Below are 12730 nucleotides of genomic sequence, written 5' to 3'. Positions count from 1 at the left end.
CGAAAAATTAATAACTCACGGAGGCAACGTTTAATAAGTCGGGTATTGATGTATTCTTAGGCGAGTTAGAGAGAGGGAGACAAGATAAGACTTTCACTCTCGAACGTATTCGCATCGAGAGGCGAAATAGGAAAAGTGATGCAATCGTTAGCGCACGGCAAGTAACATTGTATCTTATCGCGAGAAGGATTTGCTTTCGGATTAGAAAAGCGTCAAAGCAAGTCGTGAAACGGTCGAGACTCTTCCTCGAGAGAGATGTTCGCGAGGCCACTCAACTCTTCTGCGATAATATACACGGAACACGTATGTTTTTATACATACCGGTTGGATTCAACCAGTTATCTTTGGCTCGCCGAAAGTCAAGAACCCGGCGGATCGGAAATAAAGAGAGAAGACACGCGTGATTTCTGGTGATTTTAACGCAAATATACCTCTTATTCCCCCCCTCCTCCCCCGATATTTCCCGAATAATCCGCTGTTGATTCACGTGGCGCGATACTCCACGTTAATAAATCCTATTGTTCGCGTCTTGACGTCGGTGTTCCAGGCTTGGAATACAATTTCCAGTAGAAAAATATTTCGACTCGACGATACTCAAAATTCAAAGGGAAGATTAGCCGCTTCCTTTTATCAAATCTTCTTCTTCTTTCGTTAAATTAATCAACTCAATCATCCATTTCGATAACACGCGAATCGAATCGAAAGATATAATCTTTTAACGCGCCAAGAAGACTATCTTTTGCCCATTTATCGTCGATAAATAGTAAATAAGTGGATGGAATCGAATGCGCGGCAAACGTTTTGGAGAAAGTTCGCGTTAAATTCGAGCGACGACGAGGAATATGCGCGTGTGTGTGTTTCGCTGGAAGCCAACATATTTCGCCGCGTCCACGCGACTATTTCGAGAGGATTTATCTGGACGGTCGCTTTCCATCGACCGCGTACGTGACTACCTGTAGAGTCCCGGCTCGAAATAAAACGGAACGACGAAAAACCAGTGACCGGCAAAGAGCGCAAGAGACTCGTGAAAACGGAGGGAGAGAGGGACGGGCAGGGGTTGGAAGAGAGGCGAGAGATGTATAGGGATGGTGGAGGAAACGTTTGCTCGTTCAACGACGACTGGCCACGGATCGTACACAAATAAAGCCACTAGCTAAAAAGCGGTCCAGCGGATCGGACAGGACGATTCGTTAAGCGATAATGACGAGTCAATGCGTCAACAGGACATTCTCCTCCTCCTCCTTCCTCGTTCTGTGCAACCGGCCTAACAACCGATTACCTTTGTAAATTGTAAACAATTTAAACTACGCCCCCCGAAACTCTATTTCCTCCGAAAGCGAGGGTTGATTCCAGACCAATTCGTGTTATTTTCTATTTTTTTTTTATACGGAGAGTAATTGGTTCGATCGAAGAGAGAAATGTGAATTGTGAAACTCGATCGTCCCCGTGGAAAAATAGCGTGATCGTCGTACCGATTTGCGCATCGAGGAAAAAATTATTATTGTTAAAGTTTAACTGCTCTTCGTGCTCTTTCCTCCACGAAATATAATATGGAATTTAATATCCGCGTGTCTCCCACCTTGGTGTTATTGCATTTTAACGAAGAAATGCATTCGCTTAAGGACAACACAGTTTCGATACAGCGTATGTACGCAGCAATAATTGCTTTCGATGGATTCATCGAGAATGTATGCTCCTCCTTGTACAAATCGTTTCAATAACAAATGACACGATCATCCGCGTTCAATTTTTATTCATCTTATTCCCCAGAATAACGTAGATCATTGGATCCATCCTGTTAACAGAGAGGGAGAGAGAAAGATCCATCCTCCTCGAAGATATTTCCTCTTATCTTACAAAAATACAATCGACTGAACTTGATGGTTGGTTGCCAATCCTTCGTCGCACTTATTTATCCGCGCGTGGATATCTTAATTCCCTGTATCCTCGTTTCGGCGAAATTCAAGCGGACGTGGAACAACGCGATGCAACATCATCATCCCGATGTTTTCGGCGCATCGCGATGAATAAAACACGCTTGTTTGTGTTCGGCCACGCACGGGGCGGGGGCGGCGGGGTGGGGGAAACTTAAGCGCGACAAACCCGTGACTATCGGTGGAATAGTTTGCGCGCGATATCGGTGAATAAAATATCAGCGCGTGCGTGCGAAAGAGGTGGAGAGAGGCTCCGCGTGTCCTAGATTACACGCGCGTGGCGATGGTGGTGGTGGTGGTGGTGGCTGTGGCGGTGGCGGTGGCGGTGGTGGTGGTGGTGGTTGTGCCCCTACGTGCGCGCAGATTCACAGGTGCCTCGTGTTTTCGCGCGAGAGCCCGTTTCCACGACAATTAACGCGCGTGCCCGACTCCCTCCTCCTCCTCCTCCTCCTCCTCTCCTTTCTTTTCCTCTTCATCTCCGTTCCGCCGCTCGCTTGGCCATCACGTGCCATTTCCACCCCCTGCGATCTCCTCGAAACGAGCGTGTCCCCCTAATCCGATCTTTCTTTTCCTCCTCTCTCTCAATTGAAAATTACACACGGGGTGTAAAATTGCGAGGCAAAAAAAAAATTGAGCGACGATTATTAGGAGAGAGGATTGCGGTTAACGACGTTCCTTTTACTTTTTTTTTGCTCTTTAAAGAAGAAGGATATGTTAAGAATGTAGAGTAGAAAATTAAGGAGGAGGATTTCTCGAGGATCGAGGAGAAATCGAGTTTTTGATTCGAGGAGGGGAAAGGAAGATGGAGAAGGGAAAAAGACAAACGACGATGATTCTTCGGTTCATCCACGACCCACCCTCGCCTAGATGTTCCTCCTCCTCTTCTCCCTCCCTCCCTCTTCCGACGTTAATTTAGACGAATTTCATTAGAACAAACGAACTTTGCTAATCCGCGCTAATCTGATTAGAAATTTGCCGTGGCGCGGTGCATTCTGCCGCGTGAAACTCCAGCCTCGGTCGACGGGAGCCTCGGCGACGTCAACGACGGCGTCGGTGGGGCGTCTGTGGAGCGTCTGTGGCACCGGTGAAGGAGAGAAGAAGGGAGGCCCGCTCTCTCTCGCCGAGTCTCTCGCCAGTCTTCGTCCTTGTCCTCGTCCTCGTCGTCCCTTCGCATTCGCTCAAATCCCCGCGCATACATTCACTCGCTCTCTCTCTCTCTCGCTCCCTTCTCTCCTCTCCCCGCGTCCTTCCAACGCCTATTCATTTCGCCCACGCCTATATCCTTGCCCGGCAAATATTTGCAGGAATTAGCAACGATAGACGACTACCTCGTAAATTCTCTCCTATGTGGAGAAGTTTCACAGCATTTTCCGCGAGCGTGTCCCTTACCTCTACCTGTCCGGAAGAGGGGAGGAGGAGGAGGGGGACCGGCAATTCCGTGCCTTTTCTTAATTAGGCCGCTCGCTCGTGTTCGCGTCTGTTCCAACTTTTGTTTATCGTTGGCCCCCTTTGGATTTTCGGGACCCAGTCGCGTTCGTGAAACAAACCGATGGGAAGAAATTGAATGTCTGTAATTGTATGTAGTTTCTTTTTTTTACGTCAGTTTAAAAATCGTACCCGCCTGTTCGCGATTTACCTTTTTTGTCACGGTTTGTTGGATATCAAGTTCGTAATGATTGGAATCATTTATCTTTCGCTTTCAATTTTAATCGTGGGATCGAGGAAAGGTTGTGCCTGAATTGGAGAGAGCGGTATATAAGAAGGTATATATTATTATCCTTATTATCCCAACAGACTTTCCCGTATTCCATGATTAAATGAGCGACGTAGATGTCGTATTGAATTCTTAGTTGAGAAAAAAGAATACTATATTTCCAGTCTTGTGTATTTCCAATTACTTTCATCAACTTCCTTGCTGCGAACTTTTTGATATTTTTGAAACAATTTTCACTACTCGATGGAAAAGACGCCAAGATTCGAGAAATCTTATATACGGCAGAAATGTATGTCTATCGAGTTGGAAAAAACAATGTCGTGAATACAAAAGCATATTTCCAGTTCATAAATCACTTGACCTTCGTCCAAGTATTGTAACACTGTTATGCAATTTACTGGCAAATTGTTTTTCTTTATATTCTTCAAGCTGTATCAATAATTTTATCATCCTGTATCGATAGAAAATTCGACGAACAAACGTCCATTAAATCATTCGTCGCGCCTTCTTTAAATTCACACAACGACGAGTAGAAAAAAAAAAAAAAAAAAAAAATACTCCTTCTTCGAGCATCGAAGATCGAATATCTCGCGAGCATAAATTCATCGCCAACACAATTCCGCGAACGAAACAGCCTCGCTCGAAACAATCTGGGCCCCCCCCCAAAAAAAAAAAAAAACAAACTTAATAATAAATTTCTCGTAAAAACACAAGCACGAGGGGGATATCTCCATTTAATCGAATCATATACATACACACGTTGCATTCGAGGGAACGAGTCGGTCGTAGAAATTCTCCTGGAAAAATATAGTCGACATCGCGGAGCTCGAATTCGAGCGGGGAGGGGGGAAAAAGTCGAAAGAATGCGACGAGCAATTTTCTTGTTAATACAGCGGTCGTGTTGCGCGTGGCGCGTCGCGTGCACCGCGACGTGCATTCTTCGAGGCGCACCCCGCGACAGCCGCACGAGACGATGAAAAATGCACGCATGACAGGATGCGACGCGTGTACAACGATGAACTTGTACCTTGTGGCGAACTCGATTTCCCTCCCCTTGCGCGTCTCACGTTGCACCGCGGTGCACGCGCCGCGTTGCGGTTTCCTCCGCAAGAAGACACGCGTGCACCACCGTGCACGTCTTCCTCTCCATCCGCTTCTTTATTACCAAATCACGCGATATCGTTCCACGATCAAAATCTTCGAATTATTCATTATATTCCGTGTATGTGTGTGTACGTATATGTATATATATATATATTTACACGATATACGAAGGAGACATGGATATTGTTGGTGGTCGAGCAATCCAAAGCCCAGGCCACGAGAACAGGCAACAGAGTTTAACGCTGGCCTGCGTGTACCGGCATTGAATAAATTAGACATCGTCATCTTGAAGGAACGTAGAACGAATCACGGAGGCCTTATCTTCTCCCGTTCAAGGTTCTGACTCGCTACACAGCCGCACCTACCTCTATTATAAGTATTATTATTATTATTATTATTATTATTGTCTCGACAATCGGACTCATCTCTCCCTCCCTCCCTCCCTCTCTCTTTCTTAATAGAATGCAGCAGTCTTTATCTGTTCTGTTCCATCTTTCCTTTTGTTGCCTCGTTACGTTATTACCCTTATTGTTATTTCCGGCTTTGCGTAGTAGCCGCCGTTTACCGCGAAAACGAAACGGCGGCCGAAAGGTTTTTTAAACGCAAACGAGATTTCGTTCCGTCCAAGATAAACAGGAGAGAGTGGCGAACGGTGGAATTCGTGGGAAAAAGAGATCTGAATGCCGGATGCGGAGGAAAAAAAGGCTCCTCCTCCTCCTCCTCCTCCTCAGAACGATGGCGGCGAGGAAAGTTTAAAGCGCGACGCGCGCGCGCCTGTATCCTCTTCGCTGTATATAAGCGTCCTCGCGGCAATTTTTTTCGACTCGAGAAGAAGCGGAGGCATGGCGAAATTCCATGGAGATAGGAGAGCGAAAGGAGGGGGAGGTTTGATAGAGGCGCGGTATCATCAAATGAGGAAGCAGCGAGAGGCCCTTCGACCCTTAAAAATTAATTTTGAAAGTCAGCCGCCTCCGAGTGGTGTGCAGCCAGCTCCTCCTGGAACCTGCTCGATTCTACGTTTTATATATATATGTATATGTATATATATGAAGAGAAGTCGGTGGTGGGCCGGTTTCCGATCTCTCCCGTATTGCGGAAATCGCGAGTCGCGGCCCGCCAGAACCGAAACTTTTCAAATGAGCTAACTTTGCGTGTGTCTTGCGCTTTTGCCGCGTCTCGCAACCCCTTTATACTCGGAAAAACTCGCATATTAGTAAAGTTGTCGGCAGAGACGCGAGCCTCCGGTTCTAAGCCACCCTCCCTCGGCCGAGAGAGAGACCATCTTCCTCGACCTCGATGGACTTTTTTCCCCTCCCCACAATAATCTCGAATCCGTTTAACCCTTTCGCGAGCGCGTCGGTTCTCGAGATCGAGTTGGAAGGAAGCGCGTCTTTTAATCCAGAAAACCTGTGACCAAACCTGTTATTATGTACGACTGGTTGTTGCTGGGTTTCTGCGCTTTCGCGGAAATCGAACTTTGTAAAAAAAGAAAAGAGAAAGAAAGGAAAAAAGAGTAATGACTCGTACAGGGGAAAGATATAATATTGGCCGCGTGTTACTGTGTTGTAATGATATAACTTTAAAGAAAAAGGTATTGAACACAGATCAGACACCACCACTGCACGACAACGTTTAATAACATAGCGTAAGAGCAAGTGATCGTATATCATGCTATCTGGATTATCATATCTATCTGTTCGCGTTTACCAGCGAATTACTCAACCGATTTCAAATTTAAAATATTCCTTAAAGAATCGAAAGATTCATCAAATGCACGAATTAATCTGTATCTACCTAAATAATATATATAATATGACGCGAAATAAGCATTGTTCCTTCGTTAATTTCAAAGTCGTTTAGAAAGAAGATGAAAGATTTTTAATAATTCTAACCTCGTTCCACGCATAAATAATTTCTCTTCGTTTCGAGATCAATTAGATATAAAATTATCTTTCTATTGACAGTTACGCAAGCCTTGTTAAGCGGCTTTAAAAAAAAAAAGAGCCTACTACGATTCGTCACTCTCGGTTCGGCGGCCACCGACTTGATTTCAATCGTCCGAGATTTTCTAACGAGATCCGTTTCCTTTCTGTTTCAGGCCAAGTTGTTGGAGTCATCCCACGCTTGGCTCGGAGCCTCCACATCGAGTATAGCAGGTAAGTCGTTCGTCGCATTCCACGTCTACCTAATCTCTGTGCCTCGCTGTCTCTCGGCAGCACATTTCAGGAAACGATAACACGTGTAACACGATCGTAAGCTGCGCCATCGTTCCTTCGAGATTCTTCACTTCGACGAAACTTTACTTTAATTACTCTCTTAGACCGGTTAGAGAAGACCGATTGTCCATAAACGATTCTTTTCAATATTCTCTTTCTCGCGATCGCGATTTTACTCCTCTTGCCGATAATTTGTGTCTCCTCAGGTTAATACGAATAATACAGGTTCTGTCCTTGTCGGCGGAAATGGATTATGACGATACATACATATATATATGAATAATATATCGAGAAGAAGAGGGAGAAAAGAAACGGGGCTGGAAAAATGTGTAAATCGGTGAGACGACGAGGACCAATGTCGATCGAGGAAGAGATCGTCGAAGAAAAGGGAGAACAGCACGTACCAAGAATACGAAGAACTGGTAGTGAAGAGAAAGAGAATGGTACACGAATGAGATAGAGGCACAGTAGGTTGTTATCTCTGATAATAAAGCGCAGAAATATGCCCGTTACTTTGATATATATTATAGAGTAATTTAGATAGAAAACCGAATGGCCACCCGTTAATGGGACCAACACGTTCACGACTCACAATTCTCCCACTCGCGGCTCTTCGTATCCTTTCGCCCTAACCTTTTTTATTTTATTTATTTATTTATTTATTTTTTTACTTTCTCTCGCAAAACACAACCAGAAACTCGGTTCGATGGATTGCTCCACTTTCAACGATCGCCCATCATTCTTTCCTATTTTTTTTTCTTTTTCTTCTTATTTATCCCGACCTAATCTCCTCGTTTATGCGCTTCTTAGAGGCACTTAGTTCATAAACTCGTCGCGATATCGCGCGATATTTGGAGAAACGTTTTATAACGCTCGCCATTACAATATCTTCCAGTGATTTCACACGGATGGCGGCCACGATTTCGAACGTCTTCAACGGACCCACTATATCTCATCCCAGTATTCTCTTCCTCTTCTTCTTTCGGATTAAAAATCTTCCCCGCGATCTTTCATCGTGTCTCCTCTCCGATGATAACAGCTTTATATCGCGGGTTCCGCGGTCTCGTCGTTTCACCGCTTTGTCGCAGCACGGTCACCCTTTCTTTTTCCCTACCCTTTCGATTCGTTGTGCTCGCGGCTCGGATAAATTCGTTCTCGATCGAGGGCGAAATTTTTCGAACGAAAAAAAGAAAAGAAAAGAAAAGAAAAGGGGAAAAAAAAACGAAAAAGAGGAGCGAGAAATGGTGCGCAAACAAAAGGGAGACGACAAAGGGATTACCCCGGAGGGTAATAATCGTGGATGGGTTGGGCGGAGGGGTTGGGTGGAAAACAAAAAAAAAAGAAAAAAAAGGTAGGGGAGTTTGGATGTTTTGGTATTTCCGGTAATATCTAGGCGGCGAGAACGTATAAACACGCTCTGTCTATCTCGTGTCCGTCGGCCAGCTACCTCCTCCAAGAGATCGGTCGATCTCTGGGTCGGGTATCAGCCTAAGGGTATCACGAAAAAAACGAGACGAAATCCCTGACTATTTTCTAGCTGACTATTCAACCCTGCTGAAGCTGAAGGCGCCCACGTGGACGCGGCACGATCTCCAGGAAGCGATCGAGGCTGTGGTTACTCAGAAGATGCGATTCACCCAGGCGTCCACGAAATACGGGATACCGAAAGGCACATTGTACGACAACATCCTCGGAAAGACGAAGAGGATGATGGTCCTCGAGGAGGCGGGGTTGAACTCGAGCGAGGAAACGGCCGTGCTCGAGTTCTGCTGCGACATCAGCGTCAGCCCGTACAATCGGCGAACGAAAAAATCATTGAACGCGATCCTCAACTTTGTCGAAAAGTTGAGGCGAAAACGTGACCCTAATTTTGTCTTTAACGGCCTCTCTGGTTTCCGTTGGTGGTGGGCTTTCTGTAAAAAGCACTCGATAGTCTCGCTTTACTTCAACGACGAGAACGAGAACGATCAGTGACCTCTCACTCACTCACTCACTCTCTCTCTTTCTCTCTCTCTCTCTCTCTTTCTCCCCCGTCGTGTCATTGATTCGTCGTCTCTTTGTAAATCTTTGCGCCTTTTTTTTTTTTTTTTTCTTCTTCCTTGTCCGCGACAAGGATCCTTGAACTCTTTCACGGAGGTTAAGGAAATAATACAACAGGTTCGAAAGCAACACTGATTGTCGTGGCAAGAAAAAAAAAAAAAACGTTCGAAACGTTTAAAAATGTTTTTCGAAGAAGCGATTAGCGGGATACCAGATATCGCGTATTATTTCCCCTTTCGATCGATATTTTTCACATTCCACGCGCATTCCATCCTCTTTGGTTCGCGGACCAAATTTTTACTTTTCTTTTCCCGAAACGTGTCCAAAGTCGCGTGTATCATTCGCAGCGGGACCATAATCATCGTAATAAGTAGTAGCAATAATGATAATGGTAACGTTTATATTGTAGTTAAAGCAATAATAATATATTGCGCCTTATCGCGGTTAACGATTATTCCAGCGATATAAGCAAGTGCCTTTTGCTCGATGTCTTCCACTCCGTGTAGTTTAATAAATTCGATCTTTATTTTTAGTCGCCGCGACTCGAGCCTTCGTCGTCACGAATATATGGTATAGATCGATAAAAGCGTTTCAACTTTTTAATCCTACCAATCAAATGTTATAATATCGTGTATCTTATTCGAATGTGATATCAACGTGAATCTCAAAGTGTACAATCATAATTGTTCTTCGATTTATTCCCCACCACTCTCTCACGTTTAGAGAGAGTCAAATATGTACATTTGAGTGGATGGATCTTGTTGTAACATTCCATTTGAGAGAAAAAAAGAAAAAAAGAAAAAAAAAAAAAAAAAAAGAAAATAAAAGACAAAATTTGTTCGCACAAGCACACATTTTTTTTTGTTTCGCGTGTAATGTACGATGAGAGAACGGAGAGACGGGCTGTCGTAAAATGATTTTGGCCAGTCGGAATGATATTTACCATACCCATGGTATATATATATATATATATATATCGTTATAGATTTTATATTAGAATTTTAAAGAAAAAGATTTAAAAAATAATAAAAAAAAAAAAAAAAGAAAGATTTCCTTCATATTCCACGAAATGATACAGTTTTTTTTTTTTTTTTGTGCAAGCATTGCCAAGCATAACTCCTGCAATGGAACACGTACTAATAAGAAAGCGTAATACAAAGCAAACATTTTGAATTCCGATGCGGATGGTATAGTTACACACTATGGTCCGACGGAACTTTTATAACAACTTGACATTCGCTTATAGCGCGAAGGTGTTGTGGAAGCGAGCAAGTTTGCTCGAGCACAGACTCGAGAGAACATGTGTGTACGTTTATATTCCGTTGAAAATCGTTCGAATTTAGTAACGATACTCTCCATTAGCTAAGGTATTTCAACGTGAATAGCGAAGTAAATTAGCTGCGTAATAAACGGTTGAATGACACCTGGCTGCTCTCTATATTTTTGTATGCAAAAAAAAAAAAAAAAAAAAAAAAAAAAAAAAAAAAAAAAAAAAAAAAAAAATCGCCACAATGCGAGAAGTATGCAACTCGAGAACACGTCGAAATTCTACGCTCACCGAAAACAACTTGCCACAAAGTGGGCAAAATTATAAGACGCTAACATTCGAAATAAGAAAATATACGTATCATGATGATTGGATATTTTTTTATTACTAAAAATATACCAATTTTAGAAGAATCTTCGAATTTTAATATCGTAGGAATTGAGAAATTCATCGGAATAATAATAGAATGATTAAAAAAAATTTTGTTTTTGCGTGAAAAAATTTGAATCTTCAAAATAAAAAAGACTCGCTATTAATATTAAAAAAGGATAATTTGAATTTGATAATTTCCAAGTTTGAAAGTGTTTTCTTGTTAAATTCAAAATTCATTATAATATTTACAACAGATTTATAGATCTGTTTCCCGAGCGTCCTATATTTTTTATCCACTTGGTGGTACATCTTCGCATTCTAAACTCCCTTTCGAATTTAAAGAAATCGCGGTTATCCTCTGGAAAACGTTTGAAACATTGCATTCGTAAGCATTCTCCGCAATTAGCGAATAAACGACACTTTCGAGCGCTCGTGTTACACGAGAGGTACAACCTTTTAACGTTTATCGCGTAACACGGGTCAACCCCGTTGGCTCGGTTGATAAATATACGATAGCCGCCCTCGCGCGTCGCGGTAATTTTCAAACTGATATTCATGCGTCGTTTCCCTTTAATTGGAACGGAGATCGCGTTAAATCGATCTCGATTACTTTTGTAATTGTATACCACGGGCCTATTGTCCGATCATCGTAGAAATACTCCACGAATAGGACACACTTGACGAGATTGAAAGATTTTTAACGCGAAGAATTGATGGTGATGGTAACTAACGACGATAATGTTTTGATAATGTTGTTTCGCGCCGTGGAAAAATATATCATTATTATTATTATTATTAAGATGCGAACGAAATTTCAGAAATGAAATTATTGACAATTGGTCCCGGGTGTATTTTTCTCGAATAATTTTCAATTGTGAACGCGTTAGCGGAAAATAAAATTCGGGAAACTTTTTATCAACTCTTAATTGTATAATTTATAATCATCCATCCTTCGTTGTACAATCGCGATCTTCACGATTGATGGTCATTATTATTCCTTCACTGCGAGCATCTCCGACTCGGGGGATTCGGAAACGTTAACTTTTTGCGTAGGAAGGACGAGATATAGGAAGTTGCGTAACCAAGTTGTTCCGATAAGGAAAAAGAAGCAAGCGTTTATTCGTCGTATTCGCCCGATCGTCAGTTTAATCCTCTTTGAAAACGAGTAGCCCGACGACTCGGTATTTTCGATCGTACACGCGTGCGCGTGCACCGACGCGTGTACCGACGCGCACGCGCGCGTTTCTTTCCAATTAATTGTATTAATCGTCAAATTGGAGGATGCTCAATTAAACCCAATAAGTTAACTATTAAATAATCGTTGCGAATTGAGGCCAGCCGTTCGTGGCGTAGCCGGTATTCGAGTCGTATCATACTCGCGTTCGTTCGTTCGTTCGTTCGCTCGCGTTGCGCATGCGCAAGCGCAGAGAGATGCCAAACGGTTGCGCGAGACTGCGATTACCGTGTAACGTTTAAGCAAAATATTTTCTATTAACGATCGAGCTTGTTTCGTTAAGAACTTCTTTCTTTCTCTTTTTTCTTTCACTCTTTTTTTTTTTTTCTTCTTCTCTCTCCCTCTTTGTTTTATTCTATATAACGATTGTACGCCAACGATAATACAATCGATACGTTAACGTATACACGACACGTAGTGTTTATTTCCCGCTCCCACATATCCCCGCCGCAACTTGCCTTTCAATACTTTGTTCGCAGGTACGCTACGCCCCCGACCAGCTACAAAGGAACCTAAGTACACGATACTCGCACCTTCGCTCGACTTACCTACGTCTGGTTTATTTACCCTATTTATATTATGTCGTACGGCTTGTATCGATTTCGTCGAATTCGAATCGTCGTCGCTCTCGAAACGATTCGATTCGATTCGATTCAATTTGATTCTTTCAATTCATTTGCATATATTCGTTCGCGCGAATCGACGCGCGTCCGTTTACACGCTCGCGTAACACGGCGAATCAACTTTTCGATCGATCGATTTGAATCGATCGCGTTAACGAAACCGAGCGATGAGTCACGAATAACGAAAACGAAATATATCGAGTGGAAAGAAAAAAAAAGAGAGAGA

The 12730-nt window shown here is 43.1% G+C and overlaps 1 protein-coding gene across 8 annotated transcripts in view; it reads left to right on the top strand.

Moving 5' to 3' along the window:
* The window catches only part of LOC725189 (protein bric-a-brac 2), a 220487-nt gene that overhangs the window by 197461 nt on the left and 10296 nt on the right, over positions 1-12730 (top strand). For 5 of the 8 annotated variants that reach the window (XM_026446286.1, XM_026446284.1, XM_026446285.1 and 2 more), the window contains one exon: positions 6851-6908. In XM_026446286.1, the coding sequence (XP_026302071.1) occupies positions 6851-6908 (58 nt within the window). Of the gene's footprint in view, positions 1-6850; positions 6909-8505; positions 12288-12730 lie in introns of those variants that run through there. The other 3 variants (XM_026446287.1, XM_026446288.1, XM_026446290.1) reach the window with 2 other exon arrangements.

This window comes from Apis mellifera, linkage group LG1 (assembly GCF_003254395.2).
Source record: "Apis mellifera strain DH4 linkage group LG1, Amel_HAv3.1, whole genome shotgun sequence".
NCBI lineage: Eukaryota > Metazoa > Arthropoda > Insecta > Hymenoptera > Apidae > Apis > Apis mellifera.
This window is presented reverse-complemented; position numbering and strand designations above follow the sequence as displayed.